This window comes from Girardinichthys multiradiatus, chromosome 23 (genome assembly GCF_021462225.1).
Source record: "Girardinichthys multiradiatus isolate DD_20200921_A chromosome 23, DD_fGirMul_XY1, whole genome shotgun sequence".
Taxonomy (NCBI): domain Eukaryota; kingdom Metazoa; phylum Chordata; class Actinopteri; order Cyprinodontiformes; family Goodeidae; genus Girardinichthys; species Girardinichthys multiradiatus.
Genome location: NC_061815.1, coordinates 42,111,741 through 42,134,931, shown reverse-complemented (window position 1 = coordinate 42,134,931; position 23,191 = coordinate 42,111,741). Strand labels below are relative to the sequence as shown.

The 23,191-nt window shown below is 38.6% G+C and overlaps 1 protein-coding gene across 1 annotated transcript in view; it reads left to right on the top strand.

Moving 5' to 3' along the window:
* Positions 1-1,249: 1,249 nt before the first annotated feature.
* mtnr1al (melatonin receptor type 1A like) overlaps positions 1,250-23,191 on the top strand; it is a 37,113-nt gene continuing 15,171 nt past the window's right edge. The window contains exon 1 of the mRNA XM_047354098.1: positions 1,250-1,986. Coding sequence (XP_047210054.1) covers positions 1,689-1,986 — 298 coding nt within the window. The 5' untranslated portion in view covers positions 1,250-1,688. The remainder of the gene's footprint in view (positions 1,987-23,191) is intronic.

Sequence of the window (23,191 nt, the reverse complement as noted above, 5' to 3'; positions counted from 1 at the left end):
AGATCTAGAAACACTGTAGGAGTAAACTTTCTAATAAGCTAAATTTCTGTTAGTCTCAACACTTATTGCAATGACTGTAGACTAAATATTAAAGTCTTGAAGTGCTGATTCAATTTTTGTCCGGTTATGTGGGTTGTTTGTGGAGACTGGAACTCAAGGGCAGGATGGTGAGTTTAATGATTTAATAGAAACAAAAGACAAAAACATTCAGCAAAGCACAAGGAGAACAGGACATGGAGCATGGACAGAGGAACAATGAGGTAGAGTGGAAACAGGGAAACTGATGGAGGGAGACTAATTTACACTGAGGGAGCAGAACTAAGACACAAAGAAACAAAGAAACAATCAAAGCAAGGGGAAAAGTCTAACAGAGATCTAACAGAAACACTTCCAAATGTACAAAGAACAAAAAACAGGAATAAACTAGGAACCTAAACACAAAGGAATGAACTGATATGGCAAAACGCTAATAAAATTAACAGCTGGGTATGGCAAGACCTATTAGGAAAAACAAGAAAATGAAAATGCAAACATCAAGCCAAAACCTAACACCCAAAGAATTGTAACAATTTTGGCCTTTTTTTTTTTTTTTTTGTACAATTTCTGAGGATTTTTCACTTAGAATGGAGGAATTTTCAGTTTGTTTGTTTTTTTTTTTTTTGTTAAAAAGAGGCAAGAAAACTCCAACAAAAATCAATAACATCATTAACTTCAAGAAAAAGGAAGAGGTGCTCAAATGGCAGATTTTTGGACTGCTCAAAATCTTTATTTTTATGGTATGCTATTATTATTATTTATTATTATTATTGTTACTATTAATTGTATTATTGCTATTATTATTATTATTATTGATTGTATTATTATTATTATTATTATTATTATTGTTGTTTATTGCATTATTACTGTTGTTATTATTATAACTTATTGTATTATTTTTATTATTATATTAACTATATTTAAAAAATAATTATTACTTACACTTAATCTCTGTAAATTAATAATAGGCCAATTATATAAATAATAAAGATGTTTTTACTACTAAGTTGGATAGCCTTTTGGTTTTCTACCAAGCCCATGTTTAATATAAAATGTATTATGTGTGTAGATTTTATGGAAATCTTCTCCAGGAGGAACAGACAGGTGGAGAATGGTTTACCTGTGGAGGATCTCTGATCAGCACGTGCACTCTCACTAGCATGATCACATGCGTAAGAAAAGGTAAGGTGAGAGAGCGCGCGGATGCTTAAAGGCGCGTAAACGTGCTGTGCTCAGACTCAGGCGCTCAGAGAGGACGCTGAATGATGTTGAAGTCTGCAGACTGAATGACTGATGGAGCGCACATGTGAAGCTGAATGATGCTGAGATCATGAACAGCGGAGCAAATAGGTAACCGATAACAGGACACGATTCACAATGGGTCAGCTGAGCTGCTGTTGTCCAGTTTAGATGGCAGATGTCTCACAGAATGACTGGGGAGATGTTTGGCGTCACAGAATGTGTCTTTGCCACTGAGCTTTAGAGACTGTCGTTAAACGTTCGCAGGTGGGATAAACCAAAGAAAAGAACTTACGTCTCCTGAAGTGTCCTGTCACACCTTTGGAGACTCGGGCGCGTAAAGACCGAACCGCAGCCGAGCGCGAAGCTATGCGCACACTTTAAGGCTGCACCTAGTCTGACCTCCCTGCATTATGCTGAATGGACCCACCTTCCGCCGCTACGACCCGATGCGACTGGTCGACCCAAGGCACCTCCCGCAACTGATGTCCCTGGAGGACCATGTGCCCACCATGGCGGTAGGGACCCTGGAGCCGCGTAACTCCACGGCGACGGTGGGCGAGGAGGGGGCCCCGGGTCAACAGCAGCACTCCTTCCCGTGGGTGGCCACCGTGCTGGCCGGCGTCCTCATCACGACCATTGTGGTGGATGTTATCGGGAACCTGCTGGTGATCGTGTCCGTGTTCAGGAACAGGAAACTCAGGAAAGCAGGTAGCGAAACATGGCAGAGAGAGTTGAACAGACTGAGCTGAAACGTGCAAAATAACCTCAGTTTGATTATGTTTATAGCCCATTTTATTCACTTGTGATTTTATATAGTATTAGAAATCCCCTATAATAATAGTTTAATTTAATAATTAATCAAGAAAGGCATTTTTTCCCCCTGCAAGATTCATTTCAAGATGTTTTGTTTAACTCAAAAAACATCCTGTATTAAAAATAAAAAATATGCAATACAATTAAAGTATAAAGTGTGGAATAATGCTGTACTCCCTAAATTACATTAATTATATATACTTTGGAGTTTTGTGTCAAAAGAGAGTTGCTACTAATTTTTTAAACATGCAACATGAGTGATGAGTCTTGAGATGATCCTCCTGAAGGATTGGTTGCAATTTCATCTTTCCTCTTTGCCCTTTTTGTTGTCTACCAAGAGGAGAGATCCCCTGGCTGGCCAAACAGTTTCATGACGGTTTAAACTTCTGAAGCAGCTCTTATTGTCTTGCTAATAAGTTTGTAAACCTGATAGTAACCTCATCGTGATTAAAATGCTCCACCACTGTGCACAGGAATACGAAGATAATTACAACTAATTAAACATGCATGAAAATGATTCCTCTATCATCTCTCATTAAGCAGCTGCAGAACAATCTGAAGCAGAACATATAACATTAAAAACACTTAGAGTGGATGCTCTTCCTCTTATTGCTAATTTGACAAAATCAAATAATGATAAGTAACATTTATGAGTTTGGCAGCATGCAAACAGTGAGGGAGGCTTGACTTTCATAGTAGCTTTGCAGGCATGAACAAAAATCGAATCAATCCATCTTTTTGTAATAAATAAGAAATAAAGTGCATTAAAGGTCATACTAATTCCAAAGACAACAGAAGAGAAGCAGAGGAGGAAAAAAGCTATGTCTCCTCCCTGAAAGCTCAAATCAAGAGGCACTTAGTGAGACACTTTACCCAATCTGTGTTAACGGAGATTAACAGGAGGTTGCACATGCAGCAAGGGTCGTGTGCTAGCCAAGAGCAGCACAACCTTTACTGCGCAAACAAGAACATTTCTACCATAAAAGTATGAATAAACAGTACTTTAGGGGAGGTTTAACATTAACTGAGAAATAAAAAACTGAATGAAAACCTGATTTGTATGCATGTAAAAATCAAATATTTAATCCCACAGTTTGGGTTAAAACTCTGTATGTTCATCCAGGATTTATAAATTCTGTTGTTGTTTTAGAGCAGCTTGAAAGTAGAGATGCAACAATTATCCTTTTCCCGGCCAATACCAATTTTCTTTGAGGTCTGAGCTGCCGATAACAACTATTACACACAAAAGAGAAAAATGCAGTTTTTTTATACAGGTTGTAGCTTTGAATGAAACAGAAAATAAAGAAATTACAAGATTTTTTCCATAGATGCATAAAAACAAATGTCCATTATCAAAAAAAGTAAATTCTGATAGTTGATGCATTTCTACTGAAAATGGTGCTACTTCTTAGTTTTGAGGCATTTAATCAACAGGAAAAGAAAATCAGTAAGACCAGCCAAAAACTGATCAAAGATGATGAGGAAAAACATACAGATTAAGATATCTCACTGATTAATGCATGATTGGTGAATCTTCATTTTAAAGGTTTCAGTTGCTCTGTAGTTGTGCGATCACACTCTTTAGAAAACAAAAGCAGAGACCCTGGCAGATGTGAAATACCCACCTGAAACTGGAAAGGTCAGCTCTCCTCCGTGAACTGGCTCAATTGCTCCATGAAGAGAAGTGTCTGGCAGAAAATTTCACACCTATGAGAGACTGAAAGGTCTGTCTGAAATTTCTCTGCAGAGATAGAAACGAATAAATAAATTCTGCACTGCATGATCCAAATATGTGTATTTTTGGATAATAATGAACATTTTTGTCGAATAAGCACAGAGCAGCACTGAATCATATTTAAGTTATTAAAAAATGACAAAATAAAGCAATGCTCCAACTTTGCCTGAGCAATGAACGTTTTCAGGTATTTTAGTTTGCGCTTCCATTCTCCACAGAGACCCACAATATTCTGCTGTGTTTTATCATTCAAAAAATACATGCACTGTTTTATTTTAGTGTCAAGATAAAGAAACGATCCAAGAAATCTACCCCAGAGATAATCATTCAGGAAACCAAAGGATAGAGGTTCTGGGAAGTTTTGGGAGTTTTCTTGTTTATCCCAGACAATTTTGTGGTGCCCTAATCTCTGTTCTTCTAATACTGCTAAACTATCCCTAAGTCAATAGATAAAAGCTAGTATGTATCACTTCCTCAATAGCTGTAGCAGCTCCAAATATGTGAATTCAATTTCTTTGTAGTCCTTGAATCCAAGGGCAGGAATGTTGCGACCAAAACTGGAAAACTTTATGGACTGCTTCCTACTTTCATACTTTCATCCTGTAACTTTGCTTTCTGTTCTCTCCTCTCATTTGTTCTCCACACTTTCTTTTCATTCATCTCCTCAACCCATCCTTCAGTTAATCTCATTCCCTCCTGTTCTGTCTTCTCTTGTACTTCCAATTTCATTCATTGCTTTAAGACTCTCCTTTTCAGCCACCCACTCAGATGTCATTTTCTCATTTCAATGACTCTCTTCAATGCCTCTTTGCTTCTTTCCAAGGTGCCCAGTCTCTCCTCTCAATTTCAAACTGCACCTGTTGAATTATTCTCATCATTTCTTTCTTTTCAATGCATCTGACATATTTCATCCGATCATCACAAAAGTGCTGCTACTTTTCATCATGTAACTGCCACCAGATCTATGAAAGTCTGTTAGAGTACCTTTCTTCATAATGTGCAAACTCTCCTTTTACTGGCTTCATCTGCAGGAAAAAATGAATCTGTAATTGTTAACATCCAACGGGTCAGAATACTCAGCTCAGATCTCTGTAAAATCGGATGAGGGAGGATTGATTTGTGTTTAGCATGGATCGGTCCTGGCTCGCTGCCCGATCCCGCCAAATTAAACTTGTTTGCTGTGCCTGAAACTATGAGCTGCTGCGCTCTAGCTTGATATCAATCCGATCGAGTCTGACTGTTTTATTGATCTTCTGGCCAGTAGATCAGCGGCGCTCAACCTTTTCAGAGGCCAATGACAATCCTGCCTGGATAGAGTAATTCTTAAAAGACTAGGCTGGTTGATGAACTCACGATATCACCCAGAGGTACCCATAAGCATGCGTTTCATCTGTCGCTGCTGAACAGCACTGCCTCACAGAAGGACAAAGGAATTTTTATCCATGGAAATATATGTTTAGATCGTTGAGCTTGTCAGGCAGTTTCCATGTGGAATGACAAGTGGTGGATGGTAGGTGCGATGTGGCTCTCTGCCCAGCACGGCACTGCGTAAGGGGCCCCATTTTGTTTTATATAATGCACCGTATGAAAATGTTGCCCTACACTGTGGCAGCTTGCAATTTGGCATTAAATCAAAGAATAATCACTGCTTTTAAACAAATTTACAGTGCATTTATGCAAAAGTCTTTTTTAAAATGTAAAATATTTACAATAATCAAACCTGAACTGTATTTTTCTACTGAAAATTCATCTTATGACGCACAAGACCAAATGTCAAACAGATGTTTTTATTGACATATCAGAGTATATTTTATAACCACAACTGTCTATTGACAAATGCAAAATATAGTTGAACCTCAGAATAAAACTTGCATTGCTTAAAAATGCTAATTTGTGTCAAAATTGGCAATGTGAAATATTTTTTAAAAACGAAGGACATTTAATTAATTTGTGTCAACGTTTCACATATCAGACCTAAATGTGCACAACCCTCAAATCCCTTCAGTTTTCAGCATACCGGGGGAATCATTCCTCCATAATGACATTGCTAGAAGTGCTTTATGGTTAAATTTTCATGAAACATGAAATAATAATTACAGTAAACACTATGTTTGTGAAACACTGTCCTGTTCGAGGAATTTTTACTGGCATGATGAAGACAACTGAAAAATGGAGGACGTTAAAGAGCTATTTGGGAGGACAAACTCCGTCCATTACGACTTCACTCAAGTGATCACAGAGTGCTCTCCATCATATCTTGCTCCGGCCAAATAAAATGGCCTCAAATTTTAGCAGCACCAGCTTCCCTGATGTTACTTTAAAAATGTTTACAGTAGTTGCAAAATCCTTTCCAGGCTTAAAATTAAGGGCATGTTCCACACTTGAAATGACAAAAACTAATCAAGAGTATTATAAATAAAGCATTGTTCTTATTATGGTCCGTCATTTTGGCGCTAGTGCTGCTGCTTCTTCTTCTGCTGGCGGTACGCAACAGATTCAGAGGTGCATACCGCCACCTACTGTACATCATTGTATAACTCCACCCATTATATTCTATGTTTTAGTTTTGTAAAAAATAAGAACAATGCTTTATTTATAATACTCTTGATTTCCCCCCCCCCCCCCCCCCACCCCTTTTAGACTGAATTATCTTTCCGTCATCCAATCCCGGCACTACGTTTACTGGCGGTGAGGAGTGTGACAGCGCATGCGCAACGCAAATCGACTAACTCTGTGCTCCACTAACCTGCCAGAGATCACGTGACGCCAAGTCGCTGATGTAAATCCGTATTCTCATAGAAAAGAAATCGTCTTCACAAACTGTTATAGCATATTGTATTCATAAAGAATAAACCACAACTGTAAACTTGAACTTTGTTTTTGAAATTTCTTGAAGCTGTAACATTTTATTTTGTATTCTTATAGAGAAAATATACAATACCTCTTTTGGATTTTACTTATGCACAACTATTGACTAATATGCACACATTTCCGTCTTTACATACACATTGTTTTTGACAGCGTTCTTACCCCATATTTTTCAACCACACTTAGACGTTCCTTGACAGCAGCGGCATCCCTTTCTAAGTATATTCCACAAAATCTTTAAAAGAAGGTGGCAAAATTGATTTGCCTTTGTGGAACATTTCTAATTTAAAATGTTTACTGAAGTTTACTTTGGTGATCCGAGTCCAATTACATCACGAAATTGGTTGCAATCTTTATGTCTTGGCTTGTGTGAACGTTTTTAGGTGGAGAGTAATAACATGCCGATAATATAAAGCATCTGTAATCTAAACACATCTATATATTTTGTATTTATTGTTTTTAACTCCTAAAGTACAATAATAGAGTCCGATAAAAGTGGAAAAAAATGCAGAATTGCAAAATCAAGATAAAAAATGCAATCCTTTCTTCTTCCACCTCCGAAGGCTTTCTGATAAATACTGTTTCACAAGTAAAGACCTTTGAAGAAGGACCATGTGACAGGAAAAAAAGAAGAGAGAGAAATTCTAGGAAGGAGAAGAACGAAAGCTGAATCAGACAGCTGCAGAACAGCAGGGCATTGGGTTCGTTACAGAAATACCACAAACTGAGGGGATTCTTCATTGACCTTCATTTCCTTCTTTACATCCTTGGAGCTCTCTCTGAACATCTACACAAGGCCCTGCAGCTCTTAGCCAGGGAGATTATTCTGTAAATAAGTTAGTTCTCTGCAGAAGATGGCCGCCAGTCATTTGGAGGCAACTGTGATGACCAGATTTAAGCATATATGAACAAACACACCGACAGCGGATGGGATTAGATTTGGAGGCTTTAAAGAAGTGAATCCATCCATCACAGCATCCTTTTAAATCTTTTGTTTTTTTATATTAATGCATCTATCTAATGGGTAAGAATATTTTCTGACAAAGCAAGAAATAAATTCAATACTGGTAAAGCAAACATACTGTCAGGATCAGTCTCTGTTCTGGGTTTTGGTTCTTCGTTGGTTTCTCTGCACTTTTCTTTCTGTGTTCTTCAAGTTACTGTTCATATTGGATTAGGTGCATGATTTATTCTTGTGTTCAGACTACTGTCTGGATTCCTGTGTTAGAGGTGTTCGTTTATATTTTCCTTATAGATCTGGTTCCCCCGTGTTAATGTTCTTTAGACTCACTGTTCACTTGCTTCTGTTTACTTAGATTTTTCCTGTTACCTCCCTGCACTCCCTTCTCATTAGTCAATCTACCACAGTTAGCTCCTATCTCTATGTTCCACCAGCTGTTCCTGATTCTCTCCCTGATTAGCTTCCTTAGTTCATTGGTCCATTACCCAACCTACAGTGCCTTGCGAAAGTACTTGGCCCTCTTGAACATTTCAACCTCTTGCCACATTTCAGGCTTCAAACATAAAGATATAAAATAAAATTTTTTTGTGAAGAATCAACAACAAGTGGGACACAATCATGAAGTGGAATGATATTTATTGGATGTGTCAAACTTTTTTAACAAATAAAAAACTGAAAAGTGGGCCGTGCAATATTATTTGGACCCTTTACTTTCAGTGCAGCAAACTCACTCCAGAAGTTCAGTGAGGATCTCTGAATGATCCAATGTTGTCCCAAATGACTGATGATGATAAATAGAATCCACCTGTGTGTAATCAAGTCTCCGTATAAATGCACCTGCTCTGTGATAGTCTCAGGGTTCTGTTCAAAGCGCAGAGAGCATCATGAAGACCAAGGAACACATCAGGCAGGTCCGAGATACTGTTGTGGAGAAGTTTAAAGCCGGATTTGGATACAAAAAGATTTCCCAAGTTTTAAACATCCCAAGGAGCACTGTGCAAGCAATCATATTGAAATGGAAGGAGTATCAGACCACTGTAAATCTACCAAGACCCGGCCGTCCCTCTAAACTTTCATCTCGAACAAGGAGAAGACTGATCAGAGATGCAGCCAAGAGGCCCATGATCACTCTGGATGAACTGCAGAGATCTACAGCTGAGGTGGGAGAGTCTGTCCATAGGACAACAATCAGTCATACACTGCACAAATCTGGCCTTTATGGAAGAGTGGCAAGAAGAAAGCCATTTCTCAAAGATATCCATAAAAAGTCTCGTTTAAAGTTTGCCACAAGCCACCTGGGAGACACACCAAACATGTGGAAGAAGGTGCTCTGGTCAGATGAAACCAAAATCGAACTGTTTGGCCACAATGCAAAACGATATGTTTGGCGTAAAAGCAACACAACTCATCACCCTGAACACACCATCCCCACTGTCAAACATGGTGGTGGCAGCATCATGGTTTGGGCCTGCTTTTCATCAGCAGGGACAGGGAAGATGGTCAAAATTGATGAGAAGATGGATGGGGCCAAATACAGGACCATTCTGGAAGAAAACCTGTTGGAGTCTGCAAGAGACCTGAGACTGGGACGGAGATTTATCTTCCAACAAGACAATGATCCAAAACATAAAGCCAAATCTACAATGGAATGGTTCACAAATAAACGTATCCAGGTGTTGGAATGGCCAAGTCAAAGTCCAGACCTGAATCCAATCAAGAATCTGTGGAAAGAGCTGAAGACTGCTGTTCATGAACGCTCTCCATCCAACCTCATTGAGCTCGAGCTGTTTTTCAAGGAAGAATGGGCAAGAATTTCAGTCTCTCGATGTGCAAAACTGATAGAGACAAACCCCAAGTGACTTGCAGCTGTAATTGCAGCAAAGGGTGGCGCTACAAAGTATTAACGCAAGGGGGCCGAATAATATTGCACGGCCCACTTTTCAGTTTTTTATTTATTAAAAAAGTTTGGCACATCCAATAAATTTCATTCCACTTCACAATTGTGTCCCACTTGTTGTTCATTCTTCACAAAAAATTAGAATTTTATATCTTTATGTTTGAAGCCTGAAATGTGGCAAGAGGTTGAAAAGTTCAAGGGGGCCGAGTACTTTTGCAAGATACTGTACCTCTGTATTTATACTTATTTTCTGTTCTCATCACTGGTTCGTACTGCTGACATCCTTGTTTCCATGTCTTTGTGTTCTTACCTGTTACCCTGCCTGTGTTCCCTGCTGTAAGTGTTAGTTCAGTTCTCAGTTTAAGTACTTATTAAAACCCTTCGAACTCACCATGAACCTCCCGTCCTCCTGCTTGCACTTTGGTCCTGCTTTACCTCCACACAATATGACATATTCCTCCAAAGATTAAAGATTCTGTAGGTAATAAAGTCGATTTTCTAATTTAATGAAATTAGAAAATTTCCTCAGAGCAGTTGTTCAATCCAGCTTTTTTTCCATTGGAGGCTGCTGGCTAAAGTAGAGCCAATTCTTTCTCAGCGGCATTTCGAAACAGTAATCCACACCTTTGTTACATTCGGCTGGATTACTGTAATCCATTTTACAAGGAAATCAGTGATTCCCCTATCACTCAGCTTCAGAGGGTACAGAATGCTGCGTCTTTTAACTGGTACACAACAGTTTGATCACATTACCCCTATTTTAGCCTTCCTGCACTGGTGCCTGTATATTTTAGGATTCACTTTAACATTCTTTAATTTGTTTTAAGGGCTCTTAATGGCCTTGCCCTGCCCTACCTGTCCGAGCTGCTACATCCCCACACACCCTCCCGTTCCGTCAGGTCAGCTGATCAACGGCTCCTCAGTGTACTGAAGATGAAGCATTAGATCAGAGGAGACCTTGCTTTTGCTTTAGACATTCCTAAATTATGGAACAACCTTCCCTTGGACCTCAGACCGGACCCTTCTCTGTCTGTTTTTAAATCTCTTCTCCATGGCCTTTGACACCATCTGAGATGTTGACTTTTAAATAGTTTTTACCTCTTTCCGACTGATTGTATGACTGTTTTATTATTTTAATATAGGGATGTTTTAATTACGTTAGGTGCTATTGGTTATTTATTGGTCTGTTTTTGTATTATCGGAGCAGTGTTTAATTTATTCACTTTGGTCCTGTGGGTGTTTAAAGTGCTCTATAAATAAGGTTGGTATGATATGGACCATTATACTTTATCCACTTATATCCCTTATCATACTGAATATTGTGTTTGTGGAAGCTCAGTGGTGTAACTGTGTACAATAACTCTGAACTAAACACTTTTTAAATGACGAATCTGTATAGGGGCTCAACGTTTTTCTGACAGCAAATGCTGAAAAGTGTCTGAAACGATGATGAAAACACTCCCCATTGTACCTGTCATAAATGGAAAACAACGTAGCGAGATGTAAAAACCTAGTTTGCAAGCACCGTATGTTTGGCTTTTTTGTATTTTTAAAATGCTCAAAAATAGTTTTTTGTGGTTTGTCAGTTTTGTTGGAAATATACAAAAATGTTACTACCACATTTTGAAAGAACATTAAAGTATAGTGTGAAACTAATATAGAAATTAATCTATATCTGTCGAATCTCCTGATGCTGAAGAAGCACCCCTCTGCTTCCATTCCACAAATAAATGTTATGTAGACAAATATACTACGGGGAACACTTGCCAACGTAAAATAATCTCTAGACTCGGATTATGAAATAGAAGCAAATTGTTTCTTTGTGCCATGCTGCTAAGAAAAACTAACTGTCTAAAGACCCAATATTAAATGTGGTTCTGTTACATTACTTGTTGACACCACACCTATTCATCCCTTGAGTTTAGGAGCTTAATCTGAAAATTTTAAGAAACTAGGCCAAAAATATGTGAAAAAGCTTCCAAAGTCAAAGAGAAACGTTAAAGGTTTGGAGAACTGCTTATGAAGTCTACATCAAAAGACTGTTTTACTGTTCATAAAGGAAACAGAAACAACTGAGGATTGACTCTGGACACTCATAGCCCAGCAGATCATCTTTTAGGCACTTTTCACATATGTTTATAACTACAGAATTAAAAAGTCACTTCTTGCTTTACCACAAATATATTATGATATTATGGTAAACTTTGCTGTGCCTGTGAATACAATCTCGATAGCTCTAAGACATCCTTCCTTAGCTCTACTCTTGTCACATTGTCATCTCTCTGATTTCTTTTCTAATCAGAGTCCTTTCATGGTTGCTCTTAGACCAATCAGTTTTATAAATATGAGGTTGATGTTTGATATAAATGTATGTATTTACATATTTGAACTCTGCCAAAACTGCTGATTGGATCAAATTGTCTTTTTGTCAAACTTGTTTTATCTTGTCTTCTCTCATTTCTGCTTATATCTTAAAAAATAATTCTAACTGTATCTCCAGTTTTTGCTGTCATTTGTAGGTTAAAGCACCCCCCCCACACACACACACACACACACATTTGAAGATTGTCTATGATTGTGAACATGCATTTTGTCACTAGATGCTTTATAAACAGATTTGAGTTTATAGTGTTATACCATGTTGTGTGACACTCAACATTATCGTCTCCTCTGATGACCTTTGTCGCTCTCATCAGCCTATGTTTGCTGTGTCACCTTTCATAATTTGTAAAAACGTTTAATTGGTTTTCTTTTTACAGTGGCTTTCTTTCTGCCACTTTGTGACGCGAATGGCCAATAGTTTTCTTGACAATACATTCTCTGACCTGAGCTATGGATCTCTGCAGTTCCTCCAGAGTTAATGTTCTCTTTGCCCTGCCTGCCAGTTTAGGTGGTGGTGAAGGGAGTTTTCCTCTCCACTGTCGCTACATACATGCTCAGTATGAGGGATTCCTGCAAAGTCAATCCAAGCGGCTGCCCATTGCTACGTGCGTGAGTGAATGCTGCAAGCCACTGACTTGATGCAATCGGCTAGGTTTCCTTAGATAGAAAACCTTTTAACAAATTTCAATAATAAACTGTATCCGACTGCACAGTTTAATAGTTAGAATGAATTGGAATGTATGTACCTGAATTGAAATCTGTATGATGCCATTGAATTGACTTTGTAAAGTGACTTGAGACGGCATGTGCTGTGAATTGGCGCTATATAAATAAAACTGAATTGAAATTGAAGTTTAGGTAGGCTTGCAGTTCTTCCATACTTTTTCATTTTTGGATAATGGATTAAAAAATTTCCCCTTGAGATGTGCAAAGCCTGTGCTATTGTTTTAATATTCAGCCTCCACTTTAAACTTTACCACAACTGACCTGTGTGCTGTGGTGTGCAGTGGAAACCCATCATTAAAGCTTAACATTTTCAACACCGGGTGACTGCTTTTCTCTGGCAAGGTCACAACTGGTCAGAGGGTGAAAGCAGCATTCATAAACTTTCTCTGGGTTTTCAAATAATACAGCTTTTGATATGTAGTAGTTACTGTAGCATGTTACAGGTGTAAATATAAAAAAGGATTGTAACACAGATAGTGCAGTGAACTAGCCAGGATGAGAGTCAGCTCCTCTGAGGCTATGGTTCAATTTTAGCCAGTTTTGATTTTTCTATAAATAACTGTAAATAATAAAACACTCAATTCCACAAGGTTATGGGACAGAGGTATCTACAGTGTGCAGACTTTTGTGTGTTATGTGTAGGGGTAGGGTCTACACAAGGATCTCGCACCCTACTATTACAATTTTAATTCCAAGCTTTGACTAGGCCACACAAAACATAAATGTTTTTTTTTTAGCCATTTAAAAGTTGACTTGCTGAATGTTTTGCCAATGTGAGTAGGGAATTTGTGCAACTTTTGGTCAGCAGTTTTTGTTTTTTTCCTGGGATCCTTCAGTGAATGCAATTTTGGCCTGGTCTCTTTCTTATTGTTGAGTTATGAACTCTGACCTGAAATTATGCTAGTGAGGCCTGCAGTACTTTAGATGTTGTTTGTTGTTATGGGGTATTTTGTGACCTCCTGCATGAGTCATTGATGTGCTTTTGGAGTAATTTCAGTCATTGCTGAAAATTGGGGAGGTTAATCACTGTTAACTCTCAAAGCCTTTGAAATGGTTTGTCATACTAAGTATGTTGGACTTATTCTTGAATTTCTTCAGATCAGGGTACAATGTGTTGCATTTTAAGATCTTTTAGCCTACTTCACGTTGTCAGACAGGCTTTTATCTAAGCGATATTTTTTCTTTATTCTACAGATATGACAGTAATCCGGCCTGTGGGTGGCTGCTGAAATGCAAACAAGCTCTTCATAAAATGTAGTTAATCACAGTATAAGTTAAAAAAGGGGCAATTTCTCACACAGAGCCTGGTTGTTTTTTGTTTTTTTTATCTTTTCTCTTAATTAATGAAAGTATTATTTGAAAGGCACATTTTCGTTTTGACTCATGTTACCTTTGTTTAACAGTAAAATTTGCTTAATCTGAAAAGTGGAACCAATCAGCAAGACAGAATAAATCTTATAGATTCTTCTGCGAACCCTTTTTCCCGATACAATAATTCTATTTATATCTAAAAATATACAGACCGATATACTGTTTCATTCATGAGTGAATAAAGGATTTATGGTTTTGTCCCTTTCGGACCTGGAGCCATGACTGCCGGCATCTTTACCCAGTGGGTAGATATTTGTGCCATTGTTTTCAAGACAAATAACCAATAATTATATAGTCATTGCTGATAAACATAACTGACAACTATTTAGTCTAAAATCCAAAGATCTGGGTTTGTCATTATATTATCTTCCTAGCTCTGAGGCTCACTTTTTTGTTTTATCTTTTTCTCCATTAAATTTAGCCTCTTTGAGGTTTGTCCGAATACAGTAAAATCTTTTGACTTTGAGGTAAATGTATTTGCTTGTATTCTTTGCCAACACTGGATGCTAAACTTCATGGCGAGGATGTAGGAAAGGTTTCTTTCTGATGACTTTTGCATAAAGGTCATTGAAATGCAGGCATGACGGCACACTAGAAGAGTGCGGCAATCTCCAAAGTCTCTTGAATTCTCATTTTGGGCATTCATGCAGGAGGTTTGATTCTTTCTTTTCTGCGGCTATTCTAGACCTTGAGTTCAACTCACAAATGGAGAAAGGCACGTATAAAACTATTTTGCTGTCTACACATTGATCGGAATCAGAATTTTCCGAGCATAACTTTAGGTTTACTCTTAAAATGCTGCTTTAATTTTTTTCCTTGAGTGTGTGTAACAACAGATCAAAGTGCATCATCTAAAGGCTGTGTAGATTTGTTCTTTTTTGTGAAAATACAGGGGTTGGACAATGAAACTGAAACACCTGTCATTTTAGTGTGGGAGGTTTCATGGCTAAATTGGACCAGCCTGGTAGCCAGTCTTCATTGATTGCACATTGCACCAGTAAGAACAGAGTGTGAAGGTTCAATTAGCAGGGTAAGAGCACAGTTTTGCTCAAAATATTGAAATGCACAAATTATGGGTGATATACCAGAGTTCAAAAGAGGACAAATTGTTGGTGCACGTCTTGCTGGCGCATCTGTGACCAAGACAGCAAGTCTTTGTGATGTATCAAGAGCCACGGTATCCAGGGTAATGTCAGCATACCACCAAGAAGGACGAACCACATCCAACAGGATTCACTGTGGACGCAAGAGGAAGCTGTCTGAAAGGGATGTTCGAGTGCTAACCCGGATTGTATCCAAAAAAACATAAAACCACAGCTGCCCAAATCATGGCAGAATTAAATGTGCACCTCAACTCTCCTGTTTCCACCAGAACTGTCCGTCGGGAGCTCCACAGGGTCAATATACACGGCCGGGCTGCTATAGCCAAACCTTTGGTCACTCATGCCAATGCCAAACGTCGGTTTCAATGGTGCAAGGAGCGCAAATCTTGGGCTGTGGACAATGTGAAACATGTATTGTTCTCTGATGAGTCCACCTTTACTGTTTTCCCCACATCCAAGAGAGTTACGGTGTGGAGAAATCCCAAAGAAGCGTACCACCCAGACTGTTGCATGCCCAGAGTGAAGCATGGGGGTGGATCAGTGATGGTTTGGGCTGCCATATCATGGTATTCCCTTGGCCCAATACTTGTGCTAGATGGGCGCGTCACTGCCAAGGACTACCGAACCATTCTTGAGGACCATGTGCATCCAATGGTTCTAACATTTTATCCTGAAGGCGGTGCTGTGTATCAGGATGACAATGCACCAATACACACAGCAAGACTGGTGAAAGATTGGTTTGATGAACATGAAAGTGAAGTTGAACATCTCCCATGGCCTGCACAGTCACCAGATCTAAATATTATTGAGCCACTTTGGGGTGTTTTGGAGGAGCGAGTCAGGAAACGTTTTCCTCCACCAGTATCATGTAGTGACCTGGCCACTATCCTGCAAGAAGAATGGCTTAAAATCCCTCTGACCACTGTGCAGGACTTGTATAAGTCATTCCCAAGACGAATTGATGCTGTATTGGCCGCAAAAGGAGGCCCTACACCATACTAATAAATTATTGTGGTCTAAAACCAGGTGTTTCAGTTTCATTGTCCAACCCCTGTACATAAATGACACCTGTGGGGTAAATACCGTGGGTGCTGTTACAGGGTAAATGTTTGTCTTTTTTAATGAATGCTTCAGCTTTTCTTAGCTGAGGTTAATTTGGAGTAAGACAGCAAAACTCTGTGACCCATGGAGAGCAGAGGAGAGATGCTGTGATAACAAGAGCAGCAGCTGGCAGAGAGCCCAATAAGCAGGGAGATGTGCTCTCTGGTGTGAAGGCTCGTCCTGTGCAGCTTTTACAACACGGAGTCGTGGCCTCTCTCCTTCCCAACAATGGATCTAATGGAGCTGACCTCAGCTCAGACCTCATCCTGGCGCCGCCGCTGTAGCTCCAGAAATCAGACGTGGCCACACCGCTGTGATTTATTTTGTCTAATTTCCTTTAAGCGCACAACGCTTCATCATTTGCTGTACCTCTGTTTATTCTTTCAGTGTAGGTGAAGATGCATTACCTGCTGGAGGCCTTTGAAACAGAGCTATGCTGCTCATCTTTAACTCTCAGACCCACACAGTAGAAGCACAAGTATAATAAAAATGTATCTCTTGAGTTTACTTGTCATAGGAGTAAAATTTAGTCTGTGCCCTGAAGCCACCCAGTCCAAATGTGTTTGATTTTAGGCTGCACAGATGGTGGAACCATTAAAGTTTTCTGAAGCTGGAATCTAAGTTAAGAAGAATCCAAGTTCTTTAAAAAAACACAAGGTTGAAGTCCCAATGACTTTGGATCTAATCAAAGAATATTTGTGTCTTCAGAATATCCCTAACTCGTAAAAACTATCTGGAAATAAATAGAGCTGGTGGGATTCTTTAAATCTTAAACAACATGAATGATATTAAAAATACATTCAATTATGATATCTTTGTGGAATATTGCCATGAAGATAATAGTTGTGATTAATCTGTTTTGCAGATATCAAACACCATATCTGCAGTCACCCATATAGGTGGTAGAGTGATGGTCTCTGCTTCAAGACCAGTACAACTTGCACCTCACTCTTGGTATTGGGTGTCCATCCAACTGCCCAGCTTTGTTATGGGCATAAAAGCATAAATGCATATCACTTGACATATATTAACCTACTAAAAATTAGGTTTGGAAATTATAAACCTGATGCAATAAATTTTGTAACTGTCACATTTTCCGGGTCAGGGGAGAGCTTGACATTGGTTTCTTAATGGTCCTCTGGTTGACATTTCCAGGTACAATCAGCTGTTTTTCATTTGCCTCCATGTGAAGCCGTCTAATATGGTTCCTCGGGTTTATCATGCTTCAAAATATTTTATTTTTGCTTTATACAGCCAGCATAGGTTGTGTATCTTGTCCAAGTCATTGTTTCCTTTCCTGTGAATGGAGCTTTTTTACTCTTTTTATATTGCGATGAATATTGTGGTTCAACAAATTTTGCTGCTTGCCTAAGTACAGGAGCCCTGATAGTTTATTTCTCTTGTCTTTTAAGATTCACCATCCATAATAGAAGGAAACTGATTATTCTATCCTATAATTCATTACGGATTAATCTTTCAATGTGATCTAGGATATGAAATATGCATATAAATACTTCAAACAAGAAATCCATGAGTGACAGTGAGGCAGAAAGAAACTTCACCTTTCTCATTGCAGCAACAGAAATCACATGTTGCTGTCCCAATTTGAATATTGTTTACAAAGTAAACAAATGACAAAAGTTAAACATTATTCTAGAGGCTCATGGCATCTTATGTTTTTTTCTTAAACTGACTAATAGATGTAAAAATTTCTCAAATCATTTTCCAGCTCAGTTCATAATTTTACCTAATTATTTCACCAATCCTTTATGGGAGTCAGGGAAAATTGTTATTAGTATTTCTTTAAAGGTATTGGCTTTTCATTCAAAACATACTTATCAAAAATCACTTAATTGTTTAAAATTTTTCACATGATGACTCCCTCCTCGAGCATCTAGTCTAAGTCTACCGGTGTGAGTCTGTTCGTCCGTCCATCTATACATCATCTTCTGCTTATCCGAGATTGAGTTGTAGAGATAACAGCTCCTGAAGGTCAACCAACACTTTGATCTTCTCAGCAACATCTGGGAAGTTCTTGGTTTGCCCCTCAGGATGTGTCTGTTGCTTCTACAAATGAAGGTAAGCAGAATGCATGGTAATCAGATACCAGAAAACACCCCTCAGAACAATCAGCACCTTAATGTGGTGGAGGCCTTTAAAGAGTCTCATGATTCTGACAGCTGTATTGTCACCCCTTGGTACGCTCGCTCATCACCCCTTAGTACGCTCTCATCGCTAATTTAAACAGTTTTGTGATAGCAAACTTAAATAACAGCTGCATTAGCTATTTTAATTTGTAAACATTAATGACTATCCAAATATTCAATTTTTATCCACTTGCTTTCTTTGGTCTTCCATTAATTTTACCCTCTATAGGAGAAATAATATGTGTGCTTTCCTGCTGATCAACTACCTATCTGACCTTCTCAGGTAAAAGCTTTTTTGTGCGACAAGGATGTAAACATACTGTAACTCTTAATGCATAAAAAAACCAAATCCGATTTTGGAAAGGATTCATACTCTGTTGGAACACAAATGTTGCCTGAACAGTTGTGTAATTAGAACGTGCCAGAGCAAGAGCTCCATATACAGGGGCTATTGGTCCTTGACGCACCCCCCCAACCCGACCATTTCACATCCTGTGATTACAGACCACTAGTGCCACAAACAGTCTTAATCTAAAGTCTAAAACAAAAGCTTTATAATTAGAATGCATCAATAAAATGGCACTATATCCATTATAGTCGAGATTAATTGCACTCTAAATACTATAATTAACTTTATTACCTAAAAACAATGGCTAATGATATTTTGATATATTTGTTTGGTTTTAATAACTTTTTGAGTTTTCAGAGAAGATGGAGCTTTTTAGATATAATTATAGCTTTAGAGCTAAAATAAAATGGATCTATAAGGCTGACTTGACAGGAGGCAACAACAAAAGAAATGCTGGATATTATTATTAAAAACTAGGCACAATTTTTATTTTGCTGTTTTTGACTTTTCAACCCACCCTGCAATGAAACATATATTGTAGCATGTTCTACTTTAACATTATGATTACTGATGACCTCCCATCACCTACTGTGGCACGTGGAAGTGAGTGTAACATGTTAAGCAGGATGCATATAAAATTGTCTTTTTTATAACCAGATAAGGATTTGACCATAGCTTTCAGCAAAGCTACCAAAATGTGGTTACAGAAGGGAAAATAGGTGCCAGGGATCAGTTAATGCACCTGGGATGGAAGGCTGTCTTATGTTGACAAACTGAACACAGGCAGTTACTGAAAGGTGTCAGATCCCATCATCCTCTATTTCATTATTTTGTCCTTAACTCTTGTCTCAAGTTGGTCTCCACTTGTTTGTTTTTTCAGATGTTAGGTTGAGAGGAACACAAGCTGAATGCAACATTACTGCTACTTTATTTTTGTAAACCAGATTTTTCAAACAATATCTGCATTATTTTTTAATTATAAAATCCAAAGTGTGTAAAGCTGCTGGCTTTAAAAAAAACTTTTTTATTTTTAATTACTCACTATCGGGCAACTGTATCTCTCCACTGTACTTAGTGTTAAAATAAAATTTTAAATTTAGGTCGGCCAGGGGTTGGAATAATTTTGGGCTTAGCTATTGTAGTCTTTCAATTCTCTCATTCTGTTGTTTATAGATTTATTTACACATATTTATATCATTTTCTTCTGTTTATTCATAGATATGAATATGTAAATATATTAATCTATCATACCTGTTCATTTTCTCCAAATAGAGACTAATTTTTAATTTAATTTAATTAAATCAATGCTCATATCATTTGTGAACACATAATGAAATAGTTTAAAGTTATTAAAGTGAGCAATTCATACCTTACACATTTTGTTATAATGAACATTAGTTTCAAGACTAAACTTTTCTTATTTCAGGTCCCAGTACCAAAATTATTTTCATTTGCTAAATACAGAATAATTAGAGGGCATATTATTTACACTCCACCGAGAGTACGATCCCTTTAAACAATTCAGGAACGCCCAGGTCGTAATGTAAACGTAAAACCCCAGAATAAAAGCACCTCGTGAAAATCTTGGCTGTATCTGGTAAGAGTGTCAGTTAACCAAATCCCTTAACGACATAGGCTCAACTGCCGCTCAGCGAGGAAGAAGCCAAAAACAACATAAACAAGCCAGATTATAATTTATAAATGCAATATTTTATTATTTATTTAAATTACGTACAAAGTGGCTTCAGAACAACAGTGTTTTTTTTAGGGGCAATCTCAAAGCCTTGACATTAATCTTATGGAATATGTGTGGAACCCTAAAAGGTGTGTGAGAGCAAGACAGTCTAACAACCTGACTTTGTTACACCAGGTCTGCCAGAGAGAATTAGCCAAAACTATACCAAACTATCATTAGAAGCTTGTGGAAAGATAACCAAAATGTTTGACCCAAGTCAATCATTTGAAAACCAATGTCATGAAATGTACAGGGGTTGGACAATGAAACTGAAACACCTGTCATTTTAGTGTGGGAGGTCTCATGGCTAAATTGGACCAGCCTGGTAGCCAGTCTTCATTGATTGCACATTGCACCAATAAGAGCAGAGTGTGAAGGTTCAATTAGCAGGGTAAGAGCACAGTTTTGCTCAAAATATTGAAATGCACACATTATGGGTGACATACCAGAGTTCAAAAGAGGACAAATTGTTGGTGGACGTCTTGCTGGTGCATCTGTGACCAAGACAGCAAGTCTTTGTGATGTATCAAGAGCCACGGTATCCAGGGTAATGTCAGCATACCACCAAGAAGGACGAACCACATCCAACAGGATTAACTGTGGACGCAAGAGGAAGCTGTCTGAAAGGGATGTTCGGGTGCTAACCCGGATTGTATCCAAAAAAACATAAAACTATGGCTGCCCAAATCACGGCAGAATTACATGTGTACCTCAACTCTCCTGTTTCCACCAGAACTGTCCGTCGGGAGCTCCACAGGGTCAATATACACGGCTGGGCTGCTATAGCCAAACCTTTGGTCACTCATGCCAATGCCAAACGTTGGTTTCAATGGTGCAAGGAGCGCAAATCTTGGGCTGTGGACAATGTGAAACATGTATTGTTCTCTGATGAGTCCACCTTTACTGTTTTCCCCACATCCGGGAGAGTTACGGTGTGAAGAATCCCCAAAGAAGCGTACCACCCAGACTGTTGCATGCCCAGAGTGAAGCATGGGGTGGATCAGTGATGGTGTGGGCTGCCATATCATGGCATTCCCTTGGCCCAATACTTGCGCTAGATGGGCGCGTCACTGCCAAGGACTACCGAACCATTCTTGAGGACCATGTGCATCCAATGGTTCTAACATTTTATCCTGAAGGCGGTGCCATATATCAGGATGACAATGCGCCAATACACACAGCAAGACTGGTGAAAGATTGGTTTGATGAACATGAAAGTGAAGTTGAACATCTCCCATGGCCTGCACAGTCACCAGATCTAAATATTATTGAGCCACTTTGAGGTGTTTTGGAGGAGCGAGTCAGGAAACGTTTTCCTCCACCAGTATCACGTAGTGACCTGGCCACTATCCTGCAAGAAGAATGGCTTAAAATCCCTCTGACCACTGTGCAGGACTTGTATATGTCATTCTCAAGACAAATTGACGCTGTAATGGCCGCAAAAGGAGGCCCTACACCATACTAATAAAGTATTGTGGTCTAAAACCAGGTGTTTCAGTTTCATTGTCCAACCCTTGTATGTCAACATCAGATTTTCTTTTCTTATTTGCACTGCAGCAGACTGTTTACATAAAATAGTGTCGGTCCGAAAGTTGCTTACTAAATTCACAGAAACCACCAATTATATCCTGTCATGGCATTAGTTCAGGTAAATGTAAACGATCAAGAAATTTCCACACCTCTAAAAGACCACAGCAGATCTTCCAAAAGTGTAGGATGCTGGATATTTTTTTTTCTAATTTAAGGTCATCTCAGTTAAGTTGCACAGGTTTCTGGGTTTTATAACAGTTGTATGGTGAATCTCATGTACTCTTGCAATTCTCCACCTGCTGCCTGTGCAAACAGGCAGAGAAAGTGGCCAGCAGAGATTAGACACAGAAACCTCAGCAAACAATCCTGGAAAAATAATTGGCACGGCTGTCTCCAAAAAGAGGAAATTAGGAGGGGAGAAAGAGGTTTTCATCCACGCTAGAGAGACTGTACTTTTTCTTTTGGAGTTTTAAACTTTTTAGTTTTATACAGTATTATATATATTATATGTTTCACAGACAGTATTAAAATGTTTAATGTAAATCATCACTACAAGATTAATCATAAACCTCCAACCAGAACTGATACCTATAGATTGGGTACCACCCCATGTAGCATACAGATCAATTAAGTTGTAGATACTTATGACCTCAACTTATGTATGTAGTCCACCTGCCCACAGAATCTGCCTTTTTCATAGCAACCACTCCACCAATATTGTAAAGACAAAAGGGCTGTCAAAGGACATCAGGAAAAGAAAAGTATCTGCACAAGGCTGGAATAGGCTCGAAGGCCATCAGTAAGACACTTGATAAGAAGGTGACAATAGAAATACAGTATGACCATCAATCAACTTTGGACTAGAACACCAAGATATTGCCTGATGTCATGAGGATAATCCTAAGAAAGGAAAGGTAAAGGATCAGCCCACCGCTACATGGGAGGAGCATGATAATGATCTGAAGACAGGACAGCTGTCACCAAAAACACTGTTGTTAAAACACTGCACTGTAATTGATTGAAATCCTGTACTAGAGAAGGAGAATTTGGGATCTCCAACTTAAGTTCTCGCTGTTCTGTAACTTTTAGATGCACCCCTATTCTAACAACTGAATCAAATGAATGACTAAATACAGGCCTCTTCAAAACTTCATGACATGCTGAGGAGGTGACTTGATTGAGGTCATTGGAGGCT